The 19,391-nt window shown below is 37.0% G+C and overlaps 1 protein-coding gene across 2 annotated transcripts in view; it reads right to left on the reverse strand.

The window, feature by feature from the left end:
- ASXL3 (ASXL transcriptional regulator 3) overlaps window positions 1-19,391 on the reverse strand; it is a 182,306-nt gene that overhangs the window by 8,876 nt on the left and 154,039 nt on the right. For both annotated transcript variants that reach the window (XM_050768312.1, XM_050768311.1), the window contains 3 exons: window positions 10,801-10,897; window positions 8,501-8,606; window positions 2,171-4,127 (listed from right to left, as the gene is read on the reverse strand). In XM_050768312.1, the coding sequence (XP_050624269.1) occupies window positions 2,171-4,127; window positions 8,501-8,606; window positions 10,801-10,897 (2,160 nt within the window). The remainder of the gene's footprint in view (window positions 1-2,170; window positions 4,128-8,500; window positions 8,607-10,800; window positions 10,898-19,391) is intronic.

Raw genomic sequence — 19,391 nt, forward strand, 5'->3', positions numbered from 1 at the left:
TTCCTTTTTTTAAAAATTATATTTTATGGTCTAGGGTACATGTGCACAACGTGCAGGTTTGTTACATATGTATACATGTGCCATGTTGTATGATTTTTATGCACTCCCATGCTACCTTGCATGCTGCTTTATACATGTATCATAAGAACACAAGAGAAGTTTGTAAACTCAGTTGTAAAATGAGACTAGTTATTTCTGGTCTATTTCCTTCAAAGAGCTGTTTTAAAGATGGAATGAGACTACATTTGTCAGAGTGTTCTGTTTTCCAAAGGGATTGTATTATCATTACATTTGCATAAAAGCAAGGGAAACTCTGATTTTCTGCCTCTAAAGAATTTATGCATTGGGCAGTTTCTTTTGATACTGGTAATCCACAATCTGCTGAATTTTGTAAATGTCCCAACCCATACTGTTTACCAATTCTTGGTAATTAAGAGACTCACAGATTCATCACCAAATTCATGAGGCACAAGGTCTAACAGCCAGCATTCCATAGCAAGGCTGTGTTGCTCTAGTCACTAAAAGCATTCTTAGACATGGCTGTGTAGAGCTGGAAAGACTCTAGTTGACATCCCTCATTTCACAGTTCAGGAAACTGAGGTTGTGCAGATAAAGCAGTTTGTCCTGCGGTCATATAACCAGTGAGTGACTAGAGCCTTTGGGCTTCTCATTCGGTGCTATTTCCATGTATTCTGTTTCCCTTTTTTCCAGATTATATATATATCAATTTAGAATTACGCTTTGGAACTTTGATAGATGAAATTGTCTTCCTGAGCTATCTTGTTTCTCATTTTCTTTTTTTTTTTTTTATTATACTTTAAGTTCTAGGGTACATGTGCACAACGTGCAGGTTTGTTACATATGTACACTTGTGCCATGTTGGTGTGCTGCACCCATTTGTTTCTCATTTTCAAACTGCTTGTGAAGTCTCTCTTCTATTCCAAAGGCCAAGAAAAGAAAGGATAATTTTGGGGAGAAGATTCAATTTGCTCTTTTAATATTTTTCCTAGTGTAAAAAATTAAACATATTTTAAATAATTAAACTTAAATATCCTTAAGCAAGAGCTCTTAAGACCAAACATCAAATATTCTTGTAGTATTTACCTTTTCTTCACAGTGCTTAATTTGCTAACTATGTGCTCAATAATATGGCAAGATGGTAACATCTTGCAAGATTCTGACATATCACAACCAGGATACCGACATTGATACAATTAGGATACAGAACATTTCCATGACTACAAATTTCCCTCATGTTGTTATCTATCTATCTATCTATCTATCTATCTATCTATCTATCTATCTACTATCTATCTATCTATCTATCTATCTATCTATCTATCTTTACATAAAGTCCATATGACTTTGAAAATTAGCTTTTGACAGACTGGCATGTTTAAAAATATCTCCTATGAAAAGTTTCTATTATTATTTCTATTGCTTCAGAAATTAAAATGCATAGTGAGTTTTTAATTGAACTTAATGCTCATCTTTTAGACCTCTAGAATCTTGCTTACTAGAGGTTGCTTTATTAAAAAGAGTAAGTACAACCATACTTTTAAAGTCAGCCTGTGGAGAACATGAGTCATATATAAAATGAAAATTTCATACATTTTATATCTACAGATAGAGCATATTTTTTTATTCAAGAAGCTTGAGATGTTTATAATTCTAGACCAATGCTATGATGGAATAATCCACTTTACGGTACAACAGTATAAATGCACTTAGATAAAAGCATCAAGTCAGTATAAATGACAGAGGGTAGAAACTCAAAAAAAATTATACTGGGTTTATGCCGTAAGTTCTCTCAAGAACGTTCATAGGACGCTACGTCATCTTTCACATGTTCCCAGGTTCACACAGGTCTCTGCCCTATACCTGGAAATCCCCATAAACCCAGGGGTCTCAGTGGCCTGGAGACATTTCCAGCCCTATTCTCTTTCTTTAATTCGTTTTTCTTTAATGCTGGGTCTAAACATATGCATGTATCTAAACTGCTTTTATGAATTCAACACAAGGTCATAAAGAAGATCATTTACTATTAGAGGATGATATTATAAATTGCTGCATAAAACCTAGAAGGAAGAAAATCTAATTATTCTTGAAAAATTAGGCTTCTAAATAGGAAAAGCCTATCTACGGAATTGTCTTTTGTTTAATACCATACCTTGAGAGGGGGAACCCTTGGTTCCTCTCTTGGAGGCTGTTCTTTCTCAGGTGGGCTGCTAGATGATATGTTCCGGGTTGACTGATCATCTTCTATCCTAGCTCTCTTTTCCTTACAGATTCCAAAGCTGTGTTGCTCTGCAGTTTTCCTCTTTGATATCTCTGAATCTCTACTTTCATTTCTCATCCCATCAGGTGACTTGGAGGGCTCTGAGGACTTGGAAGTATGTGAGGTTTCTAACCGACTCTGTGTACTCCCTTGCTTGTGTGTCTTATTTCTAGAGCCTTCTGAAAATGAAGTCTTATCCACTGATGAGATATACTGCTTGTCCTGTAATTTAGCAGATGGAAGCTCATTTCCCTTATTCTCTGTCTCTTCAGAAAAGACAGATAATTCCAATGGTGAAGATAACACTTTTTTTTCTGTTCTTTGCAGGACGCCATGATTTTTAACTTTTATCATTTCCGCAGAAGCAAGTTCTGGAATCGAAGCAGGGTAGGGCTTCTCAGTGTCAACATGGGATTTACAAGTTTGCTGACTCAGGGTTTTATTGTGCAAATCTTCAGACGGAAATGCTTCAGGAGTAATGGAAGAAGAACTCATTATGATGGGTTCGGGAGTATTAGATAGATTCTTCTGCTGTGAGGTAAGGTTCTCTCCCACAGGTTTGGCAGCAGCGGAAGACTCATCTTTCTGCGGGGAGAGCGGCTCTTCAGATACAGAAGGTGACTTTCTTTGCTGATGTGCCATTCTCTCATTTATGGAAGAGTTAGAAATTGGAGACGCTTCTGAAGGAAGTGGCAAACTGGATACAAAAGTGGTCTCAGAGGTGAGAAGCATGGAAGACACTGAAGAAGTTTCTGATGTTAAAGGTAAGTCGGACATCGGTGAGGTTTCTGATGTTAAAGGTAAGTTGGATATTGGTGATGCTTCAGATGTTAATGGTAAATTGGACATAAGAGATGCTTCTGATAGTTCAGGTGAAGTGGATATTGGAGAGATTTCTGACATCAAAGATGCATGAAGGTTTTCATCAGTGGAATTTCTCTGGTTGTATTTGTCTGTATTTTCAGTGCTAGACACCTCAGAACAAAATGTTGTCTCAAGGGAGGCTGGAGTACATGATTCTTCTGATGTGGACTGTGTTTCCCCTCCTGGGGAAGGCAGGCTGGTACAGGCTCCCTCTGGGCTCTCCGAAGAAAAGGACGTTTCAGAGATGCAGGCATTTTCTGAAAGCTGTTCTTCAGGGTCACTCTGTAGCTCCATATCTACAGAAATTCCTTCATTTGGAAACCGGCCTTCTAGAGAAGATGACCCTGTTTTTATTTTGGGGGTACTGGTCTCTATCGCAGTTTCTGACTCCTTACGTTCTGTGTCACTGACATGAGTCACAGATGAAGTGGAAGGAACAAGAGAATCACAGACTTCTAACTGATCGATAACAACTGTCATTTCTTCCTGGGGCGATTCTGACTTCTCTTCTATCTTAATTTCAATATGAGGCAAAGTTTCTAAAACATCATTCATCATAACACAGGACTCCAAGTTATCTTCAGGAGGTGCTGTTTGGGGTTCTTCATGAGAATTGGTTGGACTTTCAGACTCCTCAGAAAATTCAGGTATTGTCTTATGATTTTCATCCTGGCATTCACAGATACTAGTCTCTACCTCTTCTGTAATTTCCTCCTGAATTACAGATTCTTCAGGGATCAAGATATCCTCTGACTCCGATTCTGCCATTATATCTTTAGCTGGAATTTCTACCATAGGGCAAAGAGTAGCACAGAAACCGGGCTCTGGAGAAGCTGGGCTTTTCATGCTTTTTGACTGTTGTTCTGCCAAGGGTGTCTGTGCAGAAACTGGAAGGCCAGAAGTCCCACATGAAGAACTACTCTGAGCTCCGGCATTGTTTGGTCCAGTAGTGAGCTTCACAGATTCCTCTCTTGACATGCCCAGCCTGTACAGAAATTAGAGATAAGAAATTATTGCTCAACCACAAAACATGAAAGGTACAACTGGGATCTCTCAGGAATGCAGTGTTCAATAGAAGTAAGTGCATCAAATTACATTTATAATCACTAACATGCTTAATTTATGTAAACCAGTTTATAATGATGATGTTTCTTTGCTGCTTTTGTAATCTCAACTAATACTCTGCTTCTGGTTAAGAGCAGTCTAGATTTTTATTTTGTAAAGCAAGGAGATATGAACCTTACCAAGTGTTAGTAAAGGAATAAGAAAATTACATACAACAAAGTATTAGAAAATATTTATAATCACTAACATGCTTAATTTATGTAAACCAGTTTATAATGATGATGTTTCTTTGCTGCTTTTGTAATCTCAACTAATACTCTGCTTCTGGTTAAGAGCAGTCTAGATTTTTATTTTGTAAAGCAAGGAGATATGAACCTTACCAAGTGTTAGTAAAGGAATAAGAAAATTACATACAACAAAGTATTAGAAAATATTTATAATCACTAACATGCTTAATTTATGTAAACCAGTTTATAATGATGATACTTCTTTGCTGCTTTTATAATCTCAACTAAAACTCTACTTCTGGTTAAGAACAGTCTAGATTTTTATTTTGTAAAATAAGGAGATATGAGCCTTACCAAGTGTTAGTAAAGGAATAAGAAAATTACATACAACAAAGTATTAGAAAATATGAGCAGAAAAGCAAAATAACAGATAGGATATATATTTTTTAAATCCAGAAGTAGAAAAATGCTCTTATAATAGAAAATTATATAGTTTTTGGAGGATACAAGAGAACCAAGAAATTAAGATCAATGGAAAATGAATGAAATTCATCAAATTCTGAAATTGAAATGAGTTCCAAAGATTGGTTTTCTTAAACTAATCTAAGAAGTATTACTCAATCACCTTATTTTGGCATCTGTCTATGGAAATTTCATTAAATAATAACAGAACATATTTGGGGTTATCAAAGTTATTCTATCAGCTTACATTTGTGTGAAGCAAGACTTTTAAATTCTTTCATGCAGATCTCTTACTGTGAAGACATTCCATACATGACAGGTACCGAAAAATCAAGAAATAATTGAGCATGATGTTCAGGTCTTAAGGCAAATCTAAACAGAGTTACAGTCAAGGGTACTGTAAATCACTGTTTTCTGTCATATAATTTACATTGTCAGCATCAGATGGTAGAGAAACATGCTGCTCTAAATGAAGTTAAATTGGGGTACAGGCAATGAGAAAGATAAGCAGGAGAGAGAACATTTCCAGAGGAAAAAGCATATTTAAGTGAAGAAATATAGTCATAGTAACATTGATGCAAACAACACCTCAGTGAAAACCACTTTAACCTTTGCTTTTTAAAAATCCTCAATGTGAAAGGGAAATAACGTTGAATACAGTTTTTGGGTATTTGGCCATTGCCTTCTTTATTTAAATTCAGAAATCTCTGAAAAGGTAGAAAATACTGCCTTCATAAATATTCTCTTTCCTTTCAATGTTCTCTAAGATGAATTCAAACTAAGCTACAATTTATAACTATACTATATAATGAGAAGATCAGAAAAACAACATTACGGATAAATTTAAAGCAGAATAATCTTCCAGAAATAAGGTTCCCTGGGACTAGGTCAAGCAGAGGTACCATTGATACTAGAATAAGTACGTAACATACAGAAATCTATCCACTGGCAGCCAAATTTCTGCTAGGTGGTTAATAATATTATTAAACACGCAGATAGGTAAGTTTATATACACAACAGCACTGTATAAAATATGCCCATGTCAACGTTTTCTTATTTTCACAGAAAAACAGATTTAAGATTGCATAAGGCATAGGAGGAGGAAGATATTCACAGTTCCTCATACTACGCAAAGGAAAACCCTGGCCTCCAGAAATCTAGACACAAATTCACAAGCCAAGCCCTGTAATACTTAACATTTATACAAATGATGTAAAACAAATATAGAATAATACTATATTATAAAGAAATTAGGCAAGTGAGAATCATAATAAATACCTAAAAAAATTGAAAACTAAGACAGATCTTAACTGGACACTAGTATAAATGTTTAGACACATTTTTGAAAAAAAAACTTAGAGCAATGAAAAGGCACATGGTGTCAGTCAACTACAAACTGTCTGGTGGTAGGGGAATAAAGGTAACCTGGGAGCAACAAAATGAGAAGGGCAGTCAATGAAATATTCAAAATATATCTGCATGCAATATGTAATGAAAGACAGAAAAGATCAAGAGACAAGTCCAGTGATGTGAGAGGACAAAAGCTACTGATAAACTACAGCAGAAAAAAAAAAAAAAAAAAAAAAGGCTAAGTAGAAGTATGTTTTGTATTCAGAGCTTAATGACGGCAAGAGCTTAATTGTTAGTGTTTATTAACAATATCATAGCTGTCACCTTCTAGGGAAGGGGCCCTAGATCTGATATCTAAGGGAATCTGGAAAGCCTCTAAATTTCATGCAAAAAATATGCCTGTGCGTGAATTTTTCTGAGAAGGATTTGCAGGATTAAGACCCCAAGCAAGTTACTTAACCTCACTGTTATAAACCTGGGAAAATTACTTAGCTTCACTTTCCCTCAGCTTCCTAATTAAAAAAAATTATGAATAATGGTATCCATCTTATGAAATTGTTGGGAGGATCAAGTGAAACATTTGCAAAGCTCTTAGAAGCATATCAGAGCCAGTGTATACTCAATGATTATTTGTTACATGAAAGAAAGTTCTCTGTAATGTAAGTCCCTTGAACTGAGGTTCTCTGGGAGTAGAGCTTAGGTAGTCCTACAAACAACTGCATCCCTGGCATCCAGGAGAGTGTCTGGCACAGAGGAGATGTTAGATAAATACATTAATTTAATAAAAGAATGGATCTATCACTAAAAATTAAGAACCAATGCTTTGGAGGTACTATCTCAGTTAGGCTTCTGCCATTACTAAAAAGAGCGCTCCCAGCATTTTCTTTCACAGGCAAAAGGAGAGGGAAGAAGGCTCCTAAGTGGTCTTTAATCTTATCCTCCAGGGTTCTTAATCCTGCTGGGCAACAGCATGACTCCTGGCAAGCTTCTAAAACACAGACTCCTGGGCACAACTCCTAGATTTTGATTTAGCCAGGCTTGAGTGATATTGCTGGTGACTTCATGTGAAGACATATAACTAGCTTGTCACATTTTTAATGTTTGAGAAAAGACATTAATTATCTTTATTTGGTTTTGCTTAATATATATGTGTGTATATATACGTATATATATAAATATATACATATATAGTATATAAATAAATACACACACACACACACACACACACAGAAATCCTGGCACAGCAATTAAAAACAGGCCTTCCTACTCAAGAGGACTACGGAGTGCCATTTAGGACAATTCATGAAGGCCAGCATACTCTGAGCACCCTACTCCAAGTGGTCTGTTAAGTATCTAATTTCTTTACATGAAGAGCTCTCACGTGAGACTCCTTCTGGCATGTCTGTCTTTCCCCCATTTACAGGTGTAATTGTGTGAAATGAGATCACATGACATAGGTCTTGTTACCTGCAACCACCTGTGTCCTTTACACAAAATAACAACTTTCAAGCATTGATTTGCATGTGGGAGGTGGAGCGTAAGTTCCTCTAAGGGGGATCTGAAGTGACCGTCAATAGTAAGTTCTTAAACCCCTCCTTTTTTAGGGATCTGATTTTCTGAGACACTAATATTGCCAAAGCAGAATGTGTCTCTGCTAAACATGAGGCAAAGGTGAAACTGCTCTCAGGGTTAGTTCGTCTGCTACCACACTATGATGTAAAGGCTCGTGTTACTTAAAAAAGAAGCTCACACACACACATAAATTAAAGACAGATTACATTTGAAGAGGAAGATAAAGCAAAAGATAATATCTCAGGCTCTCCCCAAAACAAGGACTAAACAAAGATTAAAATGCATTAGGCACAGTCAATATTTTTAGAAAAATGTGAGAATTAAACACGTGCCTAAAATTACTTATCTATAAAGCATTAATCCATGAACATACTTGAAAACAGGAGAATTTTACTCAAATCTGTTAAGAAATTCAAAAGTGACTTCTTTAAGATTTCATGTGCTACTTTCAGACCAAAATAAAATCTCATGAACAAGTTATAAACCCTTGAAAATGCATTTTTTAAAAATTTAAGTGCTGATATACCACTATAATTTCATCTGCAATTTCTTACACTGAGGGACTACTGCCTTTTATCACAGGTTTATTAAGTTTTACAGCATATGAGTGTGCTATGTGAAGCAGAGAATTACATTTTCATTCCCTTCTCAGAGAAATGAGAAAAAATACTCTAGTACTTACTTTTCTCCATAAAACCTCTCAAAGAATTTTTCTTTCCAAGGTTCTGTTTTCTTTTCCTTCTCAATTTCTTGCCTTATCCGCAATTGCATCTCTGGGGTAAACTCTCCTAAAAAGAAAATGCTAATGTATTGAGTAAATGTGGTCACATCTTTTGCCAATTAATAAGGAAAACATATAATTCATCTGAGTAAACTTTTATGGATCTTGAAAAGCACTAGGACAAATAATGATAACATTTCTACAGCTTCCCTTTTTATGAACATCACTCAAGATGTTCATAAAAATGCTAAAGCTAAATGCTTTAGAAGAACGCTAAAGAATTTAGCAAATGTATTACATGCTAGGGGCTACAAATAAAAGAGAGTATATTCACCGTCCTTAAGGAAATCAGTCTGCTGGAAATAGACTATACTATAATGTATAAAGCCCTGTATAGGCCATAATAATAAATGTAGTGAAATACAGAAAGTAAAGCGCTTAATTCTGCCTACGTTGATTAAGGAGGACCACATATAGGAGCTGATTCTTGAGTTAAATTTTTAAGGTTACTCAGGCTTTTATAAAGTAATTAAATCACAAGGCCAGAGGTATGAATCCATATATTTATGATCTTTTGAGTGGCCAATTGTGAGTAAAACATATGAAGAAATAAAATGGGAAATAAAAGCTGAGGTCAGTTACCCAATAGATGTTCTAAAGAATGTTCTTCACTTTTCTATGAGAGACAGGGGGAGGTTCTGGTGGCATTCAGTGTAGAAGGAACATGGCCAAATAAGCTGTCTAGAAAAACAGGTCTGACAACAGAGTGAAGAACTGGAGGACTGCAGCTATAGGGCTACTGAATAGCACACAGGAGAGGTGGAGATACTGTTGGGCCAGTAGCAGCAGGAATGTTGAAGAGGAATCAAGTACAATCAAGTAACAGTTCATGACCAGATAGGCATGGAGAAAAGGAAGAGGATCAAAGACATCGGTAAGGTTTCAAACTGAGGAACTATGAGGACAGTTGTGACGTTATAGAAATAGAGGAAACAGAAGAAGGAGTAGAGAGGGAAGAGAAGCTAGTGAATTTAATATTGGGCATTTTGGTTTAAACTGCCTGTTATCAGCTAATGAGATCTGCTAAGCACTTGAAAATAAAACACTGGGGAAGGAGTGGGGGGGGATTAGGTAAGGGGGTGAGGGCCAGATTTGAAAATTCTTGGCATGCTCGCAATAGCTAAAACCAAGGTGGTGAATGAGGCAGCTTAGGGAATACTATGATTAGAAAAGAAAATGTTGGAGGCATCAGATGGAAGAATAGGGGATCATGAGGAAAGCTGAGCAAGGGCTGGCAGAAATGCAGCCCCAGAAAAATAATTTAAATTCTGTTTTTAAAATCTAAAGTAGATGGTTTCAAGTCAGATGGGGTGAAAAAACAAATGAGATATTGGTGAAGGAACTTGAAATGTAAGGACTGAGAACAGTAAATTGGAATTTGCCATTAGTAATTTTTTTTTTTTTTTTGAGACAGGGTGTCACTCTGTTGCTTTGGCTGGAGTGCAGTAGCATGATCAGTAGGTCAATCACTGCAGCCTCCACCTCCTGAGCCTAAGTGATCCATCCACTGTAGACTCTTGAGTTGCTGAGACTATAGGTATGCACCACCACGCCCGGCTGATTTTTGTATTTTTTGTAGAGATGGAGTTTCACCATGTTGCTCAGGCTGGTCTTCACTCCTGAGCTCAAGCGATCTGCCTGCCGAGGCCTCCCAGAGTCCTGGGATAATAGGCATAAGCCACCACGCCTGGCTAGTATTCTTCTCTAGGAGGAATATTTCAGTTATATAGAGTGGGCCCACCCTGACTGTAACAGTGTGAGTGTGTAAAGAGGAAAAATGTAGTAGCATTGGGCACTTTTTAGTCTTTCAAGAAACTTGGTGACTAAAGCAAGAATAAGGTGAAGCAGTAACATCCGGGGAAGAGATCATTCAGTGAATTTTCTTTAGGTGCCAGAATGCTTAAGAGAATACATAAGGGATCAAACAGTGTCATTAAAATTACCATCCCCAAGAAAATGTTGCTGCATCAAAAATTTTACGATGTTCAAGATAAAATTATGCTTTCTTCAAAAATATCTGACATCAATAATGTCAAGTATAACAAAAGAATTCGTGAACTCATTTGGAAAGGGATATGAGTTTTTACTAAATTAAAGTGTACTGTGGGGGGAAAAAGACTGGGAAATCAGAGAAAGGTACAAAGCTCAGAACAGTATGTGTACTCCAATAGGTCACATAATAATAGAAAATACAAATTTACCTTCTGCCAGTCGCTGTTTCCACCCTTGTGCTGCATATGCAAAGAATTCATTATTTAGAGCTGAAGTACTGAGGCGTAAAATTCCATCACTTCCCATCTAGGAAAATAAGCCGACAAAAACAAGGTTCCATCAGGAATAACTCAAAGCAAAAGTATGCAGGAAAGAATCAAAAATTGAGTGGTGTTTGGTGGTGTATGTGTGAGGGGGAGGAGGCGGGAAGGAGACAGAGAAAGGAGAAGGGAGAGTAAGCAGGAGCTCCAGTGAGAGCATGTGCAGGGTAGGAGGAAGACAGGAAAGCGACCCAACAAAAGATTGGTCTCCTGGGATGAATACTAGGAGATTAGATGTATGCATTCTGCTTGCTGATGTGTAGGAGACAGAAATAATTAGTGTTGTCCTTGGCTGGCTTCTTATGTAGTTGGTGAGTGAATTTAAAACACATAACAAGTTAAACAATGTCAAGCATTAGGTGAGTGAGAATTAAGAAGCTCAAAATGTAAAAGCTCGGAGAATATATGTATGTCGATATGAGAGTGTAGGAAGAACCTGATGCAGCCTCATAAGAGTCTAAGAGGATCTGGACAGAATGGTTAGAGATAAAAGCATAACGTATACTGTCAACGAGCATGAGCATTACTGTAGAAGCAGAACATAATGAACTATCAGTAACTGGGGCATTTATGAAGGTGTGAAGATGCTTTCATCTGGTACTAAAAGGCCTGGCAAACTGTAAACCCAACTAGATCTTCAAAGATTTCCTCTTACTTCCACATATAGAATTCATATATCCTAAGCACTGATTATAATTACCTGAAAACACACTTAGAGATTTCTTATCCTCATTTTTTTATTTGTTTTTGATCTTCTCTACACTCCGTTTTCACCTATTGAAATACTATCACTCTTTTAAAATTTAACTCAAATAATGCCTTCATGAATGTTTCAGTTGAATCATCATTCAGGAGCAAAGGAGAATACTGAACATAAAAAGCAAGTGTATTATCTTAAAGTGGATAATAGCTAATCAAAGCCAGCAAAGAGAGACACTGAGAACAAATGCAAGATACGCTGATTGTTGACGCTGTGACATCTACAGGGAGGCCACAGATTCGAGATCGTGAGGGTCTTCATTTAAGATGGCACTGGTAACCACACTAAAATATTCAATACACTTGAAAATTTTCAGGCAATATTTCATTTATTCATTGATTTATTGTTTATTCATGCTCAATTATTTCATCTTATTCAAAAGAAACTTGTTAAGCCACTCATATGAACCTATGTTCAGGGCACATGTATGGGTGCTGGAAATTCACTGGCAATAAAGAAAAATACCCTGTATTTATACTCTGAATATATTCTACATAGAACAGATACTTTTGGTCCTTGTACGCCCTTTACCCACCTGGGTTCAGCATGACTGATGTACAGTTACATCACCATGTCAATGTCCCACCTCATAGGTTTACCAAAGCTCTGATACATGAATGAATAAATGTCTCAGCTTCCCCATCCTTTGACTGGACAACTCTCGCACACTTATCTCTGCAGTGTGGTTTATGCACTCAACCAAATGGGTGCTGTTTGGTGCTATGTTCCCAATGGCTAGAATACATGGATCTGGGAACTAAGGGATAGAATGAAAAAACCTTTGCACTATCATTCCCAAACAACCACTTGCAGACTGCATGCATTCTGTCCCCATAGCTCTAGACTCTGTGGGATTAGAAGTCCAGGTTCCCAGCAGGGAATCACTTCTATTACAGCAGGGTTTCTCAAGATTGGCACTGTTGTCATTTGGGGCTAGATAATTCTTTTTAGTGGGGGCATGTCCTGTGTAATGTCGGATATTTGGCACCATCCCTGGACTCTACCCAGTAGATCCCAGGAGCAATTCCCCATCAGATGTAACAACAAAAAACATCTCCAAACACTGCCAAATGTCCCGTGGGGGCAAAATCATCCCTAGTTGAGAACCACTGCACTAGTGGATAATGTAAGGGTCCCATTGTAGCCAAAGCTTTGTCTGGTTACTTTGTATTACTCATGCTCTTGGACCAGTAGGTAAAGAAAGGAGATAGGATAATCAATCAGCCCTAACCATCATGAGGAAATAAGACTGCTGCAACAGGGAAGGGATGAACAGAAGGGTGTTGGGAATGCCGGGGATTCCCTGGGACATCTCTTGGTGTTATTCGTGCCTCGTGATTGACATCCTGACAGGGCAAGACAACCAATGGCTCAAACTCCTCAGGGATGGTGGTCGGGGTCACTTCTAGAAGTGCTAAGAGTGAGAAAATCAGAAATGAGTATCAAAGGAGGGAGATGATGAGCTCCAACCACATCCTTAAAACCAGCTTGAGACTGGCACAGCCTATAGCTGATCCACTAACCCTCTGGTCATAAGTCTTGTTATTTTCATTTTTTTCTTCTTTCCAATATATTAGTATTACGACCAGTTACTTTTTAAAGAGTTAAAGACAGAGGGAGCTTAATGTGAGGCACAAGATCTGAGTGGTACAAGAGGAAGTCTACACCAGACATTTCTGATACTCCACTTTATATCATCTTGGCTACATGAGTACAGAGTAAAGAGGGTAAACAGTTGAATCCACTACAGTTGAATCCACTTAGGTCCAATCTAAGCCTGTAACACTCTAAGACTTTCTCTGAAACAAAAAGAACTTCAAGTTCCCCTGCAGGTACAGCCTGGAGATGCAGAGTTTGTCCCTGGGTGCAACTCCCAATTTATTAGAGACAACAGACTGTAGAAAAATGCTTCATTCTCCTGCTGTCCTCCTGTGGAACAGTTTTGTGGCTCATTCTACACATTTTCTCCAATAAATGAGCCACAGTGGTCCAAAGGGCTTCTCTCCTCCCTGTCTCACCCTATTTAACACCTGGCTTTGGCTCTAAAATGACCTGTCCTCCAGTTCTTGTTCCAGTCCTGTTTCAGGAGGGAAAAGGTGAGGAGGTTCCTAAGTAAGACACCAAACCTAAAGAGCTTGGGCTTTATGCTTCACATGGGAGCAGCCCAGTAAATATACCATAGGCCCCAGGTTAGTCCAAGTTTTCCCCTCAGTTTACTCACGCATATTTATTACCTTTTTCAATGTAAGCCATGATGGTGGAAAGTTGTGAAGCGCCACTCTAGGCAATGGGAAACATCAAATTTTTGAAGCCAAGGAAAAAACCTAAAAGGTATGTGTTTAAAAAGATGACTTTGGTAGCTGTGTAACAGAAGAGAGAAGGAAAAATGAAACTGAGACATTGCTAGAAAGGGTATTGGAGTATTTCAGTAAAAGGCTATGAAAGAAAAACAAATCTGAGATATATTTATGACTGGATGAAGGTCTTCAGGATTAAGAAGGTAAAGTCATTGGGAGAACATTTCAGGAGACATCGAAGTTGCTCAGGATGATTCTGGGAGATGGGGTGGATGAAATGATGGCCAAACTTGAGTACAAGTCTTCAAGAAATGTTATAAAGGAGTTTTAGTAAAGCCAATAAGGGTGAGGACAAGATAGTCATATAAATGATATGCCTCTATGAAGTCTGACATTTTTCTACAAATATTAACTTTGAATAGATGTCCTTGTGATTCCAGAGCCTTGAGAAAATGGCAACTCAATTTAGAAAGATTAAAAGGGAAAAGGTATTCATATTGTAAAGACAGATTTCAATTAAGACTAATAGGTGGAAGGCAAGTTCTCTGAAGAGGGAGAGAAAGTTACTCACTCTGGAGCACATGCATAGAAGGCATGGTGGATTAGAATTATTCTGCATTTGAGGACTTAGACTTTGCCTTATAAACTTCTATAGTCAGTGTAACATTTAGCATCTTGCAGAGAGTAAGTAAGTTTATTGTACTGCCCTTGCTTTGGGTAGTGAAGGATTTAAAATTTAACTCCAGTAGCTGACATACAGAAGTTGAGTTCCATATATCCTACCAAGCCAGGGGCATGGTGAGTAATTAAAATTTCAGCATAATTTTAAGATACAAATAAATACCAGATCCAGATTAGCTCTGACAGATTCTCCAGATCTCAGCACATGGAAATGCAAGGCAGTGTGACATAAACACACTCAAGAATATGAAAGCTAGCCCTGGAGGAAAATATTTTTATTTTAAAAGAGAAAAATAATTTTAACTGCCAGATCCCCAGGCTGTGACAGACAGTACAATTAAATACTAGTGCTGAATTTGATTTAGGAAATAAATGCCAATGAAATGTTTTAAATACACCATTAATTTTATGGGTTTTAAGAAATACTGTCGGAAAGATATATTTGAATGAACTGGAACGATAAACATTTCTGAAAGATTTATTCCTAAGCTATAATGTGTTTTCCTGATTACCCAAAATAGAAATGTTCATTCCCCAAATCACCTAACTCTCTTATAATGAAGTATCTAACTATTGATAAGTTATAGTTCCTATTTCATTAGCAGGAGAAAAATTCTGAACATAATCTTTGTTCCAAAGGAAAATAAACACTAAAAGAAAACTTACTCACATAGAGATCCTTTTACAAAGGTGTATACTCTTTCTTGGTAAGTATATCATGTGTCTTTGGTATGGATACTATTAACATACATTTTAAGGAATGGGTGCCAACTCGAATTCAAAGGGTTAAATAAACTGTCCTCCTTGCGTATCATACAACGCTTGAAGAAGAATGCATGTTAATTGGGTGCAAGAATAGATTTATATTTGATAATAATCCTTTAAACCTCTACTTTCTAAACCACTGTTTTCTTATTTTGTGTTTCTTGCAAGTGATTCTAACTGCATGGTATGAGAGTTGCTGAGAAAAGTGAGTTTTGGAGTTAGAAACTGTCTAAATAATAATGGTGCACCGAGAAATACTAAGTAATCTGGACTTCATTCTACAGGCAATGAGGAGTCATTCAAAGTAAAGCCAAAACACGAAGAAAACATTCACACTGAGTATGTGCAGGTAAGATGATTGCTGCTGTACAGAGGGTAGCAGGATGAGCCTCTCTAATAGAATTAATGAGAGACATTTGAGCAGAAAGAAATGCAAAAGCAAGCCACACAGCCAGCTGGGAAAGAGTTAGCCAAGCGAAGAGAATGTAAATGCAAAGGCCCTCAGGTGGGGCTTGCAAGGAGGCCCTTGGAGCGAGAGAGCAGAAAGTGGGAGGAAGAGGAGCGGAGGGGACAGGATCACCCTGGGCCTTGTCACCCACTGTACAGACTGCCTTCTCCCTCGGGGGGGCTGGAAAGCCTTTGGAGGGTGTTGGTCCAAAGAATGATAAGTTCTGACATTTCCAAAGGTTAGCTCTGATTGCTGTGTTTAGAAAAATATTTAGAGTACTGCTGTCTAATAGCAATATAAAGGTGAGTCACATACGTGACTTCAATTTTTTCTACTAATCGTGTTGGAAAAAATAAAAGAAATAGGTAATTAATTTCAATAATGCATTTTCTTTAATCCAAACTATCTAAAATATTATTTCAACATATATTCAATATAAAATATTGTTAATGAGGTCTTTTACATTCTCTTTGAAAACGAATTCTTCAATATCCAGTCTATCTTTTTAATAGCACATCTCACTTCATATTCTAGTGAGCCATATTTCTAGTGCTCAAAAGCCTCAAGTGGCTAGTGGCTACTGTACTAGACAGCATAGCTTTAGCAGATAAAGATCTACCGGGCACACTAGTATATAGGGTTTTCAATAATCCAGGAATAAAATGATAGTAGCTTGGACTGGGGTAACAGCACTGGAGGCAGCGTGAAATGGTTAGGTTCTGATTACATCCCGAAGATTGAGCCAGCATAATTTGATGATAGATTAAATGTGTGGTATGAAAGAGGGCAGGTGAGGATGCTGATTATAATTCCCAGTAGATGTCTTCGATATGTTACTCCTACTACAGTGTAGAGGATGCCCTGGAAAAAGGCAAGACTAAGACAGGTATTTCTGTTAACTAGCATCAAGAGCCAGCAGAACCAATGATGAAAAGTTTTCAGATTGTTCAGGCAGTGGAAACAGAGAGGAAGGAGAACATTCAAGAGAAGTATAAAAACCAGAATTGATGGTACTGAGAGATAACTGGGGTTAAGAAAGATGAGACAAAGATGTGGAAGATGATTCCCAGGAATAAGGCTTGCTAACTGGGTAGAGGCTGGCACCAAACATCACGACAGGAAAAGGCACAAGGGGGAAACAGTATTTAGAAATAAGAAATGAAGGCTTTGGATATGTTGATGTCATTAACTGAGAATAGGGCAAGATGCTCAATGGTAAATATTTTTCCAAATAGGAACGATTAGCAAATAAAGTGTAGTTAGAAACATGGGTATAGATGAGAACATTCGAAGAATATTTACCAAAAGAGAAGATGGCTTAAAGCAGAGTCCTGAGGAATACTAATGTAAATGGAATGAGGAGGTAAAGTAGATCCTGTTAGAAAGACTAAGAAAAAGCAGAAAGAGGTAGGAAGAAAATCAGAGCAGGTGGCATCATATTGATAGGTGTAAGGGAAGAATGTGCTTGCAGAAGGTGATCTGTATTGTAGATGTGCTAATATCTATCAAGCCTTTTAGCATTACTAAGGTAAACAGTGTGTGCAGTACACTATGTTAGCTGCTGTGTCCAATACAAAAATCAATAGGATCTTTACAGCAAAGACAACCTAGACAGTGAGACACTAATCAGGAGTCCAATACAATATAAGAGAGTAATGAGCATATGAACTATCATATGTTGTTATCATTGAGCCACTTATACCCTGCATGATCAAGCACCCAATGCCCTTGTAGTCTACATCCCAGTACGAATAAAAGCCAGGGTATTGACTCTCTTTAAAAGGTAAATTTTAATTTTTTCCTTGCCACTAAGTATAATTCAGATGGCCCAGGAGATCTGAATGATATGCTCAAGATTTATCCACAAGGGAAAATGTTATCCTTTAGAATAACATAAAGATAGGCATAAAAATGAAAGAAGGCTGTTAAGAGGGAGGGATTCCCTAAAGGAGATAGATCAGCAGTATGCCAAAGACAATTTTGCAAATAAATTTTCAAAGTTATTTCCAAAATTGCAGTAAGACAATATTACCAAAATTGTGTTTTGAAAAACAGGTATTTTAATAGATAAATCCATCTAAAAGAAATGCATTCTTCCATACAATAAATATAGCCTGCATGTACTAAATATGGTTAAGTAGTTTCATTTACTGTATTATCTAGTATGCTAAAATTTATTTTAAATCCTGAAGAATAAATTATACAGTATTTCCCAAACTTTTAAACTTTATAATCATCTCACAGAACAACCATCAGTATCTCATGGAACAACTATTCCCCAGAATATAGTTTGGGAACTGATGCAATAAGCGTTGTAAAAGTATCATTGACAGAAACAGCCAAACGTGATAAACATGGGACAATGAATTTCCCCATGCTAGAGATTATGTCCCTCTTTAACAAATGAATATAAGTTTCTATTCTGAGAATATTGTGAGAACTAAGTATTCAGAATAAATAGTGAAAAAATATTAAAGATAATGTAATAAACCTTAACCTATAAGCTTGAAAACCTCAAGTCAAAGCCACTGAAGGAAACAATTCTTTGCAACCACTGTCAAAAAAGTCCTAATATATGTAATAATTTTTTAAGTATTGTGATTATAATGCTGTAATCAAGACTGTATCTAGTCATATGAGGGCTAAATAAAAACTGTTATACAGGCATACCACAAAGACACTGCAAATTCAGTTCCAAACTACAACAATAAAGTGAATGTTGCAAAAAAATAAGTCACATAAATTTTTTGGTTTCCCGGTACATATAAAAGCTATCACTATACTGTAGTCTATTAACTGTACAATAGCATTATGCTAAAAATCAATTTACATACCTTAATTAAAAATACATTATTTCTTAAAATGCTAACAATAATCTGAGCTTTCAGTGAGTCATAATTTTTTTGCTGGTGGAGGGTCTTGCATGGATGTTGGTGGCAGCTAACTGATCAGGGTCGTTAGTGGCTGCTGAAGGCTTGAATGGCTATGATAATTGCTTAAAATAAGCTGGCAACAAAATTTGCTGCATTGATTGACTCTTCCTTTCCCAAAAAAACTTATCTGTAATATGTGATGCTGTTTGATAGCATTTTGCCCATAGCAGAACATCTTTCAAAATGGGAGTCAATCCTCTTAAACCCTGCCGCTGCTTTATCAACTAAGTTTATGGAATATTAGAAGTCCTTTGTTTTTACTTCAACGATGTTCATAGCATCTTAACCCAGAGTCAATTGCATCTCAAGAAACCACTTTCTTTACACATAAGAAGCAACTCCTCACTTATGAAAGTTTTATCCTAAGATTGCAACAATTCACTCACATCTTCAGGCTATACTTCTAATTCTAGTTCTCTTGCTATTTGCACCACATCTGCAGTGACTTCCTCCACTGAAGTCTTGAACTCCTCAAAGTCATCTATGAATATCAGAATCAACTTCTTCCAAACTCCTGTTAATGTTGCTATTTTGAACTCCTCCCATAAATCAGAAATGTTCTTAATGGCATCCAGAATGGTGAATTATTTCCAAAA

The sequence above is a fragment of the Macaca thibetana genome, chromosome 18, assembly GCF_024542745.1.
Source record: "Macaca thibetana thibetana isolate TM-01 chromosome 18, ASM2454274v1, whole genome shotgun sequence".
Classification (NCBI taxonomy): Eukaryota; Metazoa; Chordata; class Mammalia; order Primates; family Cercopithecidae; genus Macaca; species Macaca thibetana.